Source organism: Protobothrops mucrosquamatus, unplaced genomic scaffold (genome assembly GCF_001527695.2).
Source record: "Protobothrops mucrosquamatus isolate PMUCROS unplaced genomic scaffold, P.Mucros_1.0 scaffold94, whole genome shotgun sequence".
In the NCBI taxonomy this organism is placed as follows: Eukaryota; Metazoa; Chordata; class Lepidosauria; order Squamata; family Viperidae; genus Protobothrops; species Protobothrops mucrosquamatus.
In genome coordinates, this window is record NW_015386469.1 from 904501 (window position 1) to 921306 (window position 16806).

Consider the following 16806-nt stretch of genomic DNA (forward strand, 5'->3'; position numbering starts at 1 on the left):
AGGGAAAATAAGGATTCCACAAAAAAGCCTAGACTGTACCTATGAGCCAGAGTTATACGTTCTGTCCATGGGCAAGATCAAGTCAAGACTGGAAAATGGAACCAGGACGGGGCGTGACAACTTTGGCTGACTTGATCTGATTGGGCAGGAATACAGTCTCCACCCATTCTGTGGATCCTCCATCTCCAGTGCTGGAGAATAACAATTTCAACTAGATTTTTAAAAATGAACAAACATTGTTATGCTGTTTTACATCACAATTAAGAATCAGAATTTAAACATAATTGACCATGTTGCTAGCCCTTACTTCATCAGAAGCAGAGCGAAGACATTGAACAGCAGCCTGTTTCTTCATTTCTTCTAGTGTAAGATCAGAGCACTTTTTCTTACTTTTCCCCCATTTCTTGTAAGCTCCCTTTTCCCAGCCAAGGAAGATGTCATTCTCCTAAAAAAGAAAGAAAGAAAAGAATTGAAAATCATAATAACGGCAATATTTTCTTGCATATTGTCTTTGGAACACTTAATGACTTTTAAGGAAGACACTTGGGGGGAGTATGACTCTGGAAAGATTAACTACAGATATATATTCTATGGACCTATTTTACTACAACTCTTGGTTTTATTATATATTTGACATTCCATACCCAATCCTTCCAAGAGCTTTTTTCCAGTTTTACTGCTTTTACTGTTCAAAATGCAATGTAAACCTTAGTAATATTTATTCAAATTCGTAGCAGCAACATTTTGAAATAGCAGATAATAAAAGTAGGTAAAGACCAAGTTACTGACTAGGAAAATTAAATTGACTTCATGCCAAAACGACACTAAAACAGGAACTATGCAGATTGTATTCCATTAACCAGAATATTAAAAGCCAAATAAAGAAGTTAATGAAACCAGCAACCAGGGACACAATGTTCAAGTTAAATGTACAAGAACTGGAGAAAAAAGGACACAAAATAACTGAAGGCAAAAGTGGGGGAGGGGAGATGAATACACTCAACTTGTCCTTAGAGTCTCTGGATAAACAGATTTTGCCTGAAACGGAAAGACACTATGGCGCAGGGGTAGGCAACCTCGGCTCTTTTATGACTCATGGACTTCAACTCCCAGAATTCCTGAGTCAGCATAGCTGACTCAGGAATTCTGGGAGTTGAAGTCCATGAGTCATAAAAGAGCCGAGGTTGCCTACCCCTGCACTATGGCATAATATAATCCCAACTGAATATTATACTTATCCTGAGGAGAGAATTAAAAAAAACCTCCCTTATCTATGTAACAGAAAATATCAGCAATTTTCAGCTGATTATGTCACAGCTCATATGCTGCCACTTGGTGACCGACTGCTTCTGCATGACAGTTCAAAGACTGTGGCCCTTCCCCCCGCCATGGTCAAGTTGATAATTTTCCTCAGTGAATAAACACATTTAATGTTTTTGACTTATTTGCATCACTGGGTTCTCTGTACTGTATCTAGTTTTAGAACTTGCAACGAGAACAGATTATGCTTTGGGACATATTTATATTTTATGCAGAAATAACTTTTAAGCACCAATGTAGGCTGACCTTGCTAGTGAATGCGAGCGGTATCATATCAAAGATACACAATTCTACAGAAAAATCTCATCCATACTTCCTAGTCATCCAAACTACTGGCTCTCATTAGTTTGGATTATTTCTTCTATGCTTCAATCCTACTTTTTAAAAAAAATTACTTAATATACAATTGTATCTTAAGTCCTTTCTTCTTTCTTTCCCTTTTTCCCTTGTTGTATTTTAGCAAGTCTCCCATTTCTTCAATGTACTTGAGCAGAAAAGAAGCCATCACATATCAGATGCTTGCAGCATAAACTGTACTGAAATATTGCTTCTACACAAACTAGGTGCTGGAAATTAAATTATACTATTTAAGACAATTAAAATAAGAAATAATATACTAGAAAAAGGTTAAACAAAACTATATTAATACATCAGAAAGACATATAGAGACAAAATGATAAAACAAAGAGTTCTTTGGCATTTGGCTTTCAAGTTTCAAGCTTTCAGAAATATCTGTTTCCATTTTATTCCGTGATATAGGTAGAACTGATCTAGAATAGGAAAGTAACAATAGATTCTCTGCACCTCATTTCTCATAGACAACAGCCAAGATTTCTAGAAAGAAGAAGCAAAACAAACAACTACTTATATTTCAATACCTGCAAAAGTAAGCAATGAGCCATATCAACTGAAATCCTGGAACACAGGATATGCATATGCACATACCCCAAATAAAGCAAAAGCACATTTTGCAATTTGCATTAGTTGGCAATGTAGCCTATTTCTTCAGCCTTAAGCTGTGACAAGGAAGACACTTTCCTAGACTCAAAACAGGGCTATGAGATGAAAGTAATTGCATCACTGCTCAATACCTATGAAAAGGCTCTACCAAAAAAAATTCTGCAACAGTCCCTTAGCACTGCAGAACTCTTCTTCAGGAAGACTGCAGTACAGAAAGCAAAGATGAACAGGGAAGGGGGCAGAGAAGATATAGCAGACAAGTGACATGTCATACAATGCCTAAGCAAATATTTCCAAGACTATCTGGAATTAAAACATGAACTTTACAATAAACCAACATTTATTTTTTTTCTACAAAGTATTATGAACTACAGAAAGTAATGAATGTGCTGCCCTGTTAGGATCAGAATCTAAGCCTTAAGAATGATGACTGCAACACTGTATAATATTGAATACATGAGTGTAGCTTTTAAATATGTTTCCCAGCCATGATCTTCTTTTTACGCATGACAGCAAAGCAATAAGGGCTAGGACTTTAGGCCAATGGGGAGCTTCACAACCGGAATGAGACAACGTGCCCTGGTTGACTCACACTGGAACAATTCACTATGGGACCACTCGCTGTGGCCAACTCACCGCCGGATAACTCAAGAGAGGACAAGTAGAATTGCAACTCACCCTAGCCTCAAGGACTTCTAATCTGAGAAGGTTCAAGCCTAAAGGATGACAAGGCCTGTTACAATTCACTTGTCCCTCTCTTGAATTATCCCACGTTGAATTGTCCCATAGTGACTTGGCTGGGGTAAGTCGGCCACTGCGAGTTGTCCCTTCACAACTCAGGTACTCACAAAACATTACCTGAAGAGTATCACATAAAGGATGATATGGCAAACAATTCTAACATCAGCCAATATAGTGATAATAGCATTCCTGTTACTTTTTTAAAAAATATTTTAAGGAGGAATGACTACTCCCATAATACTGTAACCATAGCTTTTCTAGACCAAGTCGTAGGTTATTTATTTATATGAATGGTCTAATAAATGAATATTTATAAAGTTCCAATACACATTTAAGAAACAGAAAATGAACAAAAATAATACAAGATAATTAATATAGCATAGTAAGGGGGGAAAGCATAATTCTACCACCCCAATACAGAACATACAATTTAAATAACTACAAAGCATAACAATGTTTGGGACAAGAAAATGTTTTAGCTTGCCAATTAAAAATACCCTTTGCTAAAATGCCACCAATCTCATTTCACTTGAACAAAGTTTCAGTTCTCCCAGTAACTAGTTTTCTACACCAAAAGTGGGCAATCTTTAGCTTTTGGTCTAACTTTAGAAGTTCTCGGCAATTAACCATTCAAGACTTCTACCAACCGGAGAAGAAAAAGGCCACCCAGCTCTGAATTCAGCCATCCTGACTGGGGCATGGTTCCCAATGGAAAAAAGGCTTCCCAACTGTGTTTCACAATGTAGAACAAAGTACTTAACCTAGCTTCAGGAATGTACTATTCATTTAATATTTATTTGAGCAGAAATGCATATTGTAGAGCTTTTAAAATGAATAGCTTAAATGAAAAATACAAACCAAGGATAGTGGTTTTGAAAACATACACAAGTCTATTCATTACTCTACAGAAGTGTGACTTCTAGCAAGCTAAGAAGCATACATATTTTGAGATGCAGTGTACAAAGCACATTCCCAAAGTAATTTCAGTTGCCTAGTCCAGCCTTCTCCTACTTCCAGTGAAATTCGGACAGGAGGGAACTGCTGGAGTGTCTAGTCAGATTAAAAAAATAAAAAGCTGAATATGCATACAGAAAACACGCTAATATGTATGCCTACTCACCTTGATACATGCACATGTTAATGTACACACAATATTAGATAGGATGGGGAGCAAAGGAATCCAATTAAAGTGGTGTATGAAAGCTGTATGTTATTAGACTGAAATAAAGTAAAAAGCATTTGCATTAAATGAGTATAAATAACTAGAAAACACATGGAAAAGTAAAGTACAGCTGGAAATGAAAGAACACCAGGAAAGTTTTGGGGAGCTAAATGAGAGCAATGGGATGAGGTAGAGAGTGAAGGGAAAATAACATACCGGTAGAATGAAAAAAGAAGGGGATATCAGCATTCTGCAGAGTACAGCACATAGTGTGGAAAGAGAGGAGAGAAGCTAGGGATGGTAATGAAAATATGGCAAAAAGAGAAGTCAAGGAGGATGGGAAGGTGCACCAAGGAACAAAAGAATTCAAAGAAATGGGAGCATAGGAGGGCATTGGGGCATTGGAGCACAGCAAAGTCAGGGACAGTAGGACTGAGCTGTACGTAGTAGAATGGGACAAAGAGAAAGAGAGGCACACCAGTGGGAATGCGGCAGGGCAATGGATAAAGTCAGTTTCTGCCCATGGTTTCTAAACCCTTATAATTAAAGCATGATTTAAAACTACAGCTTAGTTCAGTGAAGGTAGACTTTTCTGTTCTTTAAAGTTTTCTTTTTTAAAAGGAACTAAAAAGATTTAGCATAGTTCACTGCAAACGTTTAAGACTTTTAAAATACAATGTCTTTCCAATAAAATACAGGTAGTTCTCAACTTACGACCACAATAGAACTCAAAGATAAATACGTTGCTAAGCGAAACATTTGTTAAGTGAGCCCCATTTTATCTTTCTTGCTACAGTTAAGAGAATCACTGCAGTTGTTAATTACACAATTGTTAAGTGAATCTGACTTCCCCAATGAATTTGCTTGCCAGAAGGTTCCAAAAAGTGATCACATGATCCTGGGACAGTGCAACCATCATAAATATGAACCAGTTGCAAAGCATTCAAATTTTGGCCATGTGACCATGGTGATGCTGAAATGGTCATAAGTGTGAAAAACAGTCATAAATCACTTTTTCAGTGCTGTTGTAACTCTGAAAGGTCACTAAATAAATAGTTGTAAGTAGAGGACTACTTGTAGACATAGTTCTACTTGCTAGACTTAAAAATCATATTTCTTAAAAAGTATGTCCCATCTTCCAAACTGTATCACAAATTATTTTTGAAATTGAGTTTTACAAAGGCCTTCTGTGATTTGTCAAGATGGCTATTTTATCAGTCAAACATCCCACTGAGTATATCTAAATTTTGAGATATGCTTCAAAAATCCCATGTTTGCTGCTCTAAAAATATGAAACTATGATGCATTATTTATTTTCATAGCATACACAGATAATTTAAAACATACTTATTTTTCAGTCAAGCACATCTTAAATATGTAAATACCTGTTCCTGCAGATCGTAGTCATAATTATCATGCAGCAGAAGACTGAGGACATAGCGAGTATAAATCATGGCATCAATGCCACATTTTTCTAGCTCTTGTCCCAGCCAGGTCTGCACAGGGCCCAAGGCCTGAAGCAGAGACATTTCTGAAACAGATACAGGACCCAGACAGGAGCTTGAGGAGCTTTCAGATGGCAAACCATCCACAACAACTGTATAGACTAGGTGCATGAATCTAGGTGGCTTTCATCCTTAGAACATGAAGCATTTTCTGTTGATGATATTCCGTGGGAACCTGGAAGTGGGTATTTTCACTCCAGTACTGAGGAGACACGCTTGACATCTATAGGATCATCATTTATATTTGCTGGCAGTTAACAGTCTAAAGACAAGACCCACTCTTCAGGCATAACCAGAGTATACTAAATCTTAACAGGAAACACATGTTTATGTGCATTTTTCTACCTTAATTTCACATTGAAGCCAGATGTAAATCCCCAGCAGGACCTATAAAAAGGGGAAAAAAGAAATTGTGACTTGTATTAAGAAAACAGATAGCAATTAAGAACACACACACACACGCACACTGATGCACTGCAGTAATCAAACTTGGTTTCCTATAAATGGACACATACAATAAAAGACAAGCCTCACAGAAAGAATTAGACATGCACCTGCTTAGAATGCTGAGAAGTTATAATTTTAAAAGACTTGAGGAGCTTCTTCCAAAACATTTTTTTCTCTTTTCAGCATTTAGAAATACAAATCTATGTATGCATTCACTATTTTGGAACTCACCAACTTGGTTTTCATGCACTATTTTTCCACCCCATGTTACATTAGCAGTAAGCAGTGAACATGCTTTATCTTATAACAGATGGAATCTGAATAGAATTTTAGTACAATGGCAGTGCCTTGTTACTCAAAGGAACTACAACTATAATGTGAGAAAGTACCAAAGAGAAAAAATGCCAATTTAGTCAAAATCTGCTGCTAAATTAATATAGTTTTAGAAATATTCATTTATATAAAAAATGAAAAGTTAGTTAATGATTGAGAGCACAGATAATTATGCAGCTATGATTCCCTAACAGAATATGTGGAGCATTAACTATGTTATAGAATTGCATGCTCCACTGTGCTAGACAATAATCTCATAATCCTAGCTATCAGAAACATAGTAATGTGAAACATAATACAGCTCATCCAGAAAGCACATTGAGGGTAGTTGCTAGTAAAAAAAATTCTAAGGCTCTGCAACATCAGATATGTAAAAGTTACAGTTTGGGGGATGGACCACTTTGGAAGAACTCTAGAATGTTCTTTATGTCCTTTGTATTATGTCCAGCACATCAAAAACCTCTTCCAGGTTGGAGGGTTAGTATAAAACCACTGAGCCATCCTGGAATGGAGAGACTGGCATGGTCTGGAGGAGGAATTGAATGCTACAGTTTTTTTTAACTTCCTATACTTAACTTTTTAATAATAATAACTTTTTAATTTATGAGAAAGTATGAGAGAAAGTAAGACAAGTCCAGCTTTCCACTTCTAAATGAATATTGAAATAAAAGATGGTGCAGATAACTAGTTATATTTTAGGATTTTAGAAATTGTCACATCATAGAAGATATCTGTAAAGACCCACCCCATTTTACATCTTAAGAAGACAGAACTCTTGGAATATCTCTTCCAACAGGCATCTTTATTAAAAGAAGATGGTTGCAGGCGTTCTAGACAGGATCTGAGGAGTTCTCTCCCATTCTTCAATGTTTTAAGTGTTCCCAAGTAGCCCCCCCATAGTTCCTCCGGCGACGATCACTCATCCTCTTTTCCCAAATTCCAGGCATTGCCTTGTTCCCCCCCTTTTCCCTCTCTGCCGGCAAAAGGAAGACTTCAGAGAGCTGAGTAGATGAAAGGCAATGGCCATATTGTTATGGTCAGTCCTCTTGATGGGAATCAACATCCAGTTCTTTTGTAGTTTACTGAAGGAAGTGCGAGCCATAAAACCCCCCTGCTCATCCCCCTTCCCCTTCGTAGTATGACAGAATCCAGAGAGGGCAGAAATGGGTTTTTTTCCATAGTAGATAACTAGAAATGAAATATAATTGGATTCTGACATCCTGCCCCCTTAAAAATAAGAGAGATCCACCTGTAAAGACAAAACAGGTATAAAAGTTAGTCTGGCTTGTTAGGGTACTCTGTATGAAACTTCTTTAATAGCTTCGGGGCTCTGACATGACGTTTATGGACCCACTCATTTTGTGAGGCAGGGAGGTGTTTCCATGCTACTAGGTACTGAGTTGCCCCATGATATCTCCTAGAATCTAGGATTTCCTTTATCTCGAAGTGTTTTTCGCCTTCCATCATGATTGGAGGTGGGGGGGGGGGGATTTTTGACCGTAAAAGTGACTGATGTTCTCTTTTCAGCAAACTGCAGTGAAAAATTGGGAGTATTTGCCTAAGGTTTTTGGGTAATTCTAATTCTACTGTTACTGGATTTATGATTCTTTTAATTGGAAAAGGCCCTACATATTTTGGTCCAAGTTTTTTACAGGGTTGTAGGGACTTTAGGTATTTTGTAGATAAGTACACCATTTCTCCTATGATGAATGGTGTAGGCTCAACCCTTTTTTTATCGGCTTGTGCTTTGTATGCCTGCCTAGCTTCATCTAGTGCTTTTCTAACTATTGGCCAGGTGTTTTGTAATTGTTCCATTCATTCTTTCAGTGATGGGATCGCCGGTTCGTTTGGGGTTAGTTCTGGCATGGGGTTAAAACTTTGACCGGTAGCTATTTGAAAAGGAGTGTAACCTGTGCTGGAGTGGACTGCATTATTGTAGGCAACTTCTGCAAAAGGGAATAGCTTCGTCCAATTCGTTTGCTGGAAATCAATAAAGCATCTTAAGTATTGCTCAAGTACTGAGTTACAACGTTCTGATTGACCGTTTCCTTGAGGATGATGACTAGATGACAGTCCCTGAGTGGTCCCTAAGAGGGATAAAAATTCCTTCCAGAATGCAGACGTACTGTAAATTGCACTCCTCTATCAGATATGATGCATTGGGGTGCCCCATGCAATCTGTAAATATGCTGCACGAAAAGTTTTGCTAAGGCTTTTGCGGTGGGAATCTTTTGGCAAGGAATAAAGTGCACCTGTTTGGAAAACAAGTCCGTGACCGTCCAGACGACAGTATTCCCATTGCTTTCTGGTAATTCCACTATAAAGTCCATGGCTATTTCCCTCCAGAGGGCTGAGGGATTTGCCACTGTTTGTAACAGTGCGGGCGATTTCTCTTGCAACCTCTTTGCAGTTGCACACTTTGAGCAGCTGGCCACGTAACTTTCTATGTCCTTTTTCATGGATGGCCACCAAAATTGCTGCTTAATTAAGTGTAATGTTTTTACAAATCCAAAATGCCCTGCTGATTTGTGTCGTGGCAAAGCTGCATGAATGTGACTCTTTGGATTGTTGGTATATATAACTTTTCTCCCACCCAAGGCAGCCCGTCTTTCAGTGTCCACACGTGTTTATTCTTCTGGAACCATTCATCTGTTTCCAAACTTTTCCGGAATTCAATTCCTGTTTGGCTATCAAGCTGTGGTTTTAATTTAGCTTGGGCTCTGGTGGTTATTGGCGCTGCCAGTTGTGATTCTACCATCATCGATTTAGAGTTGGTGGCTTGCATGCTGTTATATTGGGGCATGCGAGATAGTGCATCTGCCAGGAAGTTCTTTCCCCCCAGCGAATGCTTGAGCGTAAAGTGGAATTGGTGAAAGTGCTGGGACCAGCAGGCTTGATTGGGGTTGAGCTTCCTGGGTGTTTTCAAGGCTTCCAAATTTTTGTGGTCTGTTCACACCTGGAAAGGGATTTTATTGCCTTCAAGGAACTGGCGCCATGTGAGTAATGACCACCGAATCCCGTATGCCTCTTACTCCCACAGGCCAGTGCTGTTCCGTTTCGGTGAGTTTCTTAGATGTATACGCACAGGGTTGCAATACCCCTTCATCGTTTTCTTGTAATAGTACAGCCCCCACTGCCACATCACTTGCATCTGCCTGTATTATGAAAGGCTTATCCATGTCTGGGTTCCTCAGTACTGGTTCGGCAGAAAAAAGTCTCTTTAATCTCTCAAACGCCGCTTGGCACTCCATTGTCCATTTTAGTGGCTGGCTTTTACTGAGGATGCTCCCTTTGTTTTTAGTAAGTTCGTGAGGGGCAGGGCTATATGAGCAAATGAGGGGATGAATTGGCGGTAAAAGTTTGCGAACCCCAGGAAACTTTGCAGTTGCTTTCTTGTGCGAGGCGGTGCCCATTCTAATACTACTCTGACCTTCTCTGGGTCCATTTCAATGCCCTGTGGGGATATGCGATAACCTAGGTAGTCTATCCTTTCCTGGTGGAATTCGCATTTTGATAGTTTGGCATATAGGTGGGTGGCTCGCAGTTTCTTTAAAACCACTCTGACTAGGTTGACATGTTCCTCTTTTGATTCGGCGAAGATAAGGATGTCGTCTAAGTAAACCAGGACCCCTTTAAATAGGTGCTCCCTTAGAACGTCATTAATTGCATAAATACTGGAGGCCCCCCTTGTAATCCAAATGGCAAGACTTTGAATTGGTAGCACCCCACTGAGCAGTTAAATGCGGTCTTCCATTCATCCCCTTCCTTAATTCTCACGTGATAGTAGGCTTCCCTTAGATCTAGTTTAGTGAAACTTTTCCCTTTTGAGAGGTGTGACAACATGTCCTTCATGAGGGGCAGGGGGTATAGCTTGCTTTCACTGATTGCATTCAGGAGCCTATAATCCACGCATAAGCGTAAAGAGCCGTCTTTCTTCTCTCTAAAGAGAACCGGGGCAGCCACTTTAGGCTTGGCTGGTTCAATGAATCCCCTTTCTAAGTTTTTCTTTATGAATCTTTCCATTTCCTCCTTCTCTTTTGGGCTCATGGAGTATAATCTGGGCTTTGGGAGTTTTGCCCCAGGTTTGAATTCAGTGGCACAGTCTGTGGGTCGGTGGGGGGGGGAAGCTCATCCGCCCTCTCCTCACTGAAAACTTCAACAAGATCTCTGTATTCCTCTGGTATTTCTGGTAGCCCCTTTTCCTCTCCCATGGATGCTTTTTCCGTTCTTAATTTTGGTAGCTCCCCTTGGGATTTTAAGTCCATGGGGTCCCCTTTTGGGAAATTGATTTCTGCCGTCCTCCAATTCACCCAGGGGTTCCATTTCTTTAACCATTCCATCCCTAGGATCATCAGGTATTCCATGCCTGGGGTCACTACAAACGTTATGTCTTCCTCATGTTTGCCCAGGGAGAGATGGATTGGTAACATGGCTAGGGTAGCTGGCACCCCCCCTGCTATGGACCCATCTAACTGGCAAAATGAGATTGGTTGTTCCAGTCTCCTCGACAGAATGCTCAGGTTTCCCACTAGCGTCGGGCTAATGAGGCAGCGGGTGCAGCCAGAGTCTATTAAGGCTTTCACCTTTACAGCTTCGGGCATGGGGGGAATTAATATAGTCACTGTCTTGAGGATGGGTGCGGTGGGTCCACTTACCAGGGGTTCGCCCTCCGAGCTGTCGTCTGAGGCGTCCACCGGCCCTGTGGTGTAGGCTGGAGTTCTTTTCCCACGATGGGCAGAAGTAGGGGATTCCACAGCCTCCATCACTCTCATGGCAGGTTCTTTTGGCTTAGCTAGAGACTTCCCGGATCTTCTGGCCGGTGATGTCTGGGTTGTGCTGGGGGGCTTTCGAGCGGCATTCTACAGCCCGATGCCCCTCTCTCCCACACTTGAAACAACCCCATTTGCTTCTTGGCCGTAGCCGATGGTTTCACTGGTTCACGTGTCAACTCAGGCGGTGAGCGGCTCCATTGTTTTCCTCGGCGGTGCCTCTTCAGTAAGTCAATCTCTGCTTCCTCTGCCAGGACGTACCATTCGTCAAGTTGGTGTGGGTCCCCTCGGAGCAGGCAAGCGTCACATAGGTCGTAGTTTAGTCCGTCTTTGAAATGGCTAAGGAAGATGTCTTCCGGCCAGTTCAGTTTGCTGGCAATGGCCCGGAATTCTTGCGTATATTCGGCTAGCGGGTGTTTGCCTTGCCTCATCATTTTTATCCTTTCGCGGGCTTTGTGGTCAGCCAGGGGGTCCTCAAATCGCCTTCTCAGAGAGGACATGAAACGGTTGAAGTCGTTGAGCTCTGGGGCATTGGAATCATGCAAGTTCACCACCCAATCTGCGGCCGGACCGTCCAGAGCAGATTGCACAATCCTGATACAGGCTTTGTCGCTGGGGATATGCCGCCCGTATTCCTCCATGTAGCTGAGGACTTGGGTTAGGAAAAAACCCAAGCGTGTGGGCTCCTCCTTGAATCTCACGTCTAGCGGCGGGAGTCTTTGAATGGATCAGTGCCTTCATTGTCGGTGTTAGTGTCTTCCATCCAGCTCGCCATCTGTGGGTCGGCGGGGAATGGGGACTACTGGATCAGCGGATGTCCCCGGGGCTGCAGGTCCCCCTCGTTGTCTCTCCAGTTGCGGCTCCAGGAGCTGGTGCGGCCGTAGGGCTCAGAATTCTCCTCTCCTAGGGAGCTGAGGGTTCTCTTCATCAGGTCGATAGCTTTCTCTAGGATCCAGCCCGAGTAGGGTGCCCAGCTCCCTTCCTCTTCACTTGCGTACAGGGATTTCCCCATTTCCTGCTTCCATTCTGGTTGGTTGGCCCCCCGTCTCAGGGTCACCTTTCTTGATTTCTTTTCCCACTCGCCTTTCTTTCCAATGCCCATTGACCACTGAGGTTTGTGGTTACATGTCTCCACCACCTCTTCTCCTGAGGAATCTGACTTCTCAGATCCCGACATCTGGCAGGTTTTCAGTCAGGGCAGCGGCTCCCTCTCTGGGGGGGTTTTTCCCTTCCCTGCTCCGTCGTCTGACATGGTAATTTTTGCAAAGTCCCCCGGCAAGGTTCTCCCTTCCAGGTGGACTAATTTTGCAGATCCTATCTAATGTAAGGACCCACCCCACTTTACATCTTAAGAAGACAGAACTCTTGGAATACCTCTTTCAACAGGCATCTTTATTAAGAGAAGATGGTTGCAGGTGTTCTAGACAGGATCTGAGGAGTTCTCTCCCATCCTTCAATGTTTTAAGTGTTCCCAAGTAGCCTCCCCCATAGTTCCTCCGGCGACGATCACTCATCCTCTTTTCCCAGATTCCAGGCGTTGCCTTGTTCCCCTTTTCCCTCTCTGCCGGCAAAAGGAAGACTTCAGAGAGCTGAGTAGATGAAAGGCAATGGCCATATTGTTATGGTCAGTCCTCTTGATGGGAATCAACATCCAGTCCTTTTGTAGTTTACTGAAGGAAGTGCGAGCCATAAAACCCCCCTGCTTATCCCCCTTCCCTTCGTAGTATGACAGAATCCAGAGAGGGCAGAAATGGGTTTTTTTCCATAGTAGATAACTAGAAATGAAATATAATTGGATTCTGACAATATCTGACGTATGAATTTACAAAAAGGCTATATGCCCAATCATCTATCCAGAATAAACTGCTGTTGCAGGACGATCTTGGTAGGATCACTACTGATGACTTAATGAGCAATGTCTTCAACACTAGGGAATGGTAACACTAGGGAATGGTAGTCAGTTCATTATTCCCTTTGCCCTGAGCAATCATCTCTGGAGTTTGATAGCAACACTAACTATGGCAACAGGCCTGACATCTACTAAAAGGATTACACCAAAAGGGGTCACTCTATTGTGAGAGAACAAGGGAAATGGCCACTCAAATATTTCTATCTCCAGCAGAGGGAAGGGCTGAGGTATCAAAAGGGAAGCTGGGCAGGGAAGATCACAAGTCACTGGGGTAATCTCCCACACCTGTGTATCCCTTCAGCTCCTCTGATTACCTGCAGCACTTCTTATACACTCCTGTGTACTCTCCCCAACCTGCACAACACTTAAGATACCCTTGCAACCTCCCTAACCTGAACATCTTGTGTATACCTGTGCACTTTCCTAGACCCTATGTCTCTTTCACATGCTCATGCATCCTTCCTGGCCTTCCCCCACATCTTTGCACACACCCTTGTTTCCTCTCCCACCCAGCAATATCCACTTACTTGCCTACAGGCCTGGGACTTGCAACTTCCTGCTGGCTTCCCCATTGACTGTGGTTGTGGAAAGCCAGCAGGAAGTTGTCTTGTCTAAAGGCTGCACAATTCAGTTAATGATGGCAACTGGAACTGTAGAATTGCCATCACTAAGTGATGTGTTCGTTCTTTATGACTGTATCACTTAGCAACTGAAAGTATGGTCCCAATTGCCATTGTAAATTGAGGATGGCCTATACATCACAGAGCATTTACAAATGATTTTCAAAATATTTCTCAGTTCCGGAATTGTGTACATCTATTAATTCCAAAGAAATTTACTTTTTTTCTAAAGCTTTATTAACTTAGGGCCAGGGAAAGTACTGTCAGAGAAAGGAGGATAGTTAATCTTCTCCAACCCTTATGCTGCAATCCACAATTTTCTCATTCTGACATTATTTTTTTAAAAGAAATCTATTAGCATCAATAAAAGCTATTTCTCTAAGCTTAAATGTGTAGAGAGGAGATCTTCAGCACATGCCCATATGGGAGTGAAGTGCTAAATTTCTCCCCATGTGCTATCATCCTTCTTAGATACAAACCAACTTTCTCAGTACAGGTAATCCTAGAGATATGACATGTCATGTAATGGATGTTCTAAATTACAACCCACCCCTCAAAAGTTACTTATGACCCCATTTCAAAATTACAATGGCTGCAGCGGGCTGCAATCATTCATCCATACGAGCCACCACAGGGTCGCTGCAGGACCTCCCTACCTCGCTCCCATCCCACCCCACCGGAAGCCTGCAGCATTTGGGCCTCCTCCCCACATGCCATCACACCCCACACTTACTTTCTGCAAGCTCTCAGGACTTCATGTTATGGAAGGAGGGGAGGCCATATGTCTTGGGCTGCTCTGCAGCGAGTCAAATATAACCATTTTGTCCCCATGCACAGATGGATGGGGACAAAATGGTGGCTACCAGACAGACTACTTCATTTTGCTGCCTTAAGAGAGATCTGCACTGCGTTGCAGAAAGTTTTTGCAGAACAATGCAGAGCTTGTTAAGGCAGCAAAACACAGCAGTTTGTCTTTGGGCCAGGCAGCAGCAACCCAAATACGGCTGCCATTTTGTCCCCGCCCACAAATCTACCTCCATTACCATAGTCTCAGATAATCTAAAACAACCTTCAATTTTAATGGTATATAGAACAATCCAAATCTTTCTTTTAAATAAATATAGCATATGCAAAGATTTATGCTAATACACAAAGCACCACTTAATTTTTATGTAGCAATTTTCAAGCAAAGAAAAACCCAGAAAATAGTCTGAATGATGAGGTGAAAATTGGGGAAAGTAATGGTCAAATTGATATGGAGTTTAATCTTACTACAGGATTTGCAATCCTGGGGATACTTAATGTCATTTATTAGTGCAGATATAAATATTACTAGCATAATGAACGTTTAACTATTGAGACTGTAATGTCAGCTACATTGCCTTCTGGATAAAATATCCATTCCTATGGAACTGAGATGTATATAGGCTGCTTTTAAAGATTATTCAGCAAGACTGGTCTACCCATGAGATGGACTGATAAAATGTTCTTGTGAAAAATTAAAAAGAAAAATGGGCCATGGCCAACCATCTTCAGTTTCCTGCCACTTGCAGCTGCTAAATTAGCTTGCTTTGGTATAGCATATCTACCACTTTTGAACAAAAAAAAAGATAGCTGTTCTTAGCTGGCTGTGGAGAAACTGGACACTCCTGGAATGAAGAGCAGCAATTTTCCAACAGAAAAATATATTTACAATCTAGTCATATTCCAGTATGTCAAAATATTTTGCTGCATCCAATATTGCTATTACTGCACATTCATGTGTATCAGTTGACATGACTATTTATCAATCAGAAATCTTATTATTAATAGTCATCTGGAGCTTATCGCCTAGGACAGGGGTACGCAACCCAAAACACTCAAAGAGCCACTTGGACCCGTTTACCATCTAAAACAAAACACTAGGAGCCGCAAAACCCTTTTGATATCTAAAATGAAGATAACACTGCATATATATCCTTTTTTACCTTTATTATAGGTATATATATGTGTGTGTATGTGTGTGTGTGTGTGTATTATAAAGGTAAAAAAGGATATATGCAGTGTTATCTTCATTTTAGATGTCAAAAGGGTCTCTCTCTGTCTCTCCCTCCCTCCCTCCCTCTCCCTCCCTCCCTCACTTTGTGCCCTTGGCCTGCCAGTCCTCAAACCCCATCAGTGTGTGTGTGTGAGAGAGAGAGGGGGGGCACTTGCGCTTCCCCCCTTCTCTTTCCTCTCTCTCTCCCTCTCTTTCCTCTCTCTCTCTCTCTTTCTCTTTCCTCTCTCTTTCTCTCTCCCTCTCTTTCTCTTTCCTCTTTTTCTCTTTCCCTCTCTCTTTCCTCTCCCTCTCTCTCCCTCTTTCTCTTTCCTCTCTCTTTCTCTCTTCCCCCCTCTCTCTTCCTCTCTCCAATCTTCTGCTCACCTGGCAAGCTGGTTTCAAGCTGTTCCCCAACAGGCTGGCTCTCTCCTGCCCTTCCTGCAGAGATGGAGCAAAGGGAGGAGCCCCGCCCAATAAGCTTGTCAGCTCATCGGAACAGGGTGAGGCTACTCTCTTTTTTACACACCCACAGAGAGAGAGAGAGAGAGAGAGAGAGAGAAGGGAAGCGCAAGTGCCTCTCTCTGTCTGCAAATGGCAGAAGAGGCTGGGAGCCGCACGAGAAGGCTCAAAGAGCCGCATGCGGTTCCGGAGCCGCAGGTTGCCGACCTGTGGTCTAGGAATTGAGGCAAGTCAGCAAAGAAATTCAACATAATAGCAGGGGAGGGAGAATTCATTGGAGTGCCAGTTTTTCTGGTGCTTATTATTTTCCTACCTGTTCTTAGCCCAGTTCTTTGTCAACTTTATTGTGCCAATGCTAGAAGTCATAGTGATTGCCTAGGAGTCTAGAAGCTGCTTCAGAAATTTGAAGCTGTCGTTTGAAAAACATAACAGATCTGACTTTGAAACTGGTGATTTTGGCATCATGCACAGCTGTTTAAGGAATTGACAGAGGACTCATGGTTGAATGAAAGTCATAATCGCATAATATTGCAACTTTACACAATCTTGAAGAGGGATAGCTCA

At 41.8% G+C, this 16806-nt stretch overlaps 1 protein-coding gene across 1 annotated transcript in view; it reads right to left on the reverse strand.

The window, feature by feature from the left end:
* Positions 1–16806, reverse strand: part of KIAA0232 (KIAA0232 ortholog) — a 64327-nt gene that overhangs the window by 38071 nt on the left and 9450 nt on the right. Inside the window, exons 2-3 of the mRNA XM_015812528.1 lie at positions 5569–6075; positions 308–445 (exon numbers count right to left, since the gene is read on the reverse strand). Coding sequence (XP_015668014.1) covers positions 308–445; positions 5569–5799 — 369 coding nt within the window. The 5' untranslated portion in view covers positions 5800–6075. The remainder of the gene's footprint in view (positions 1–307; positions 446–5568; positions 6076–16806) is intronic.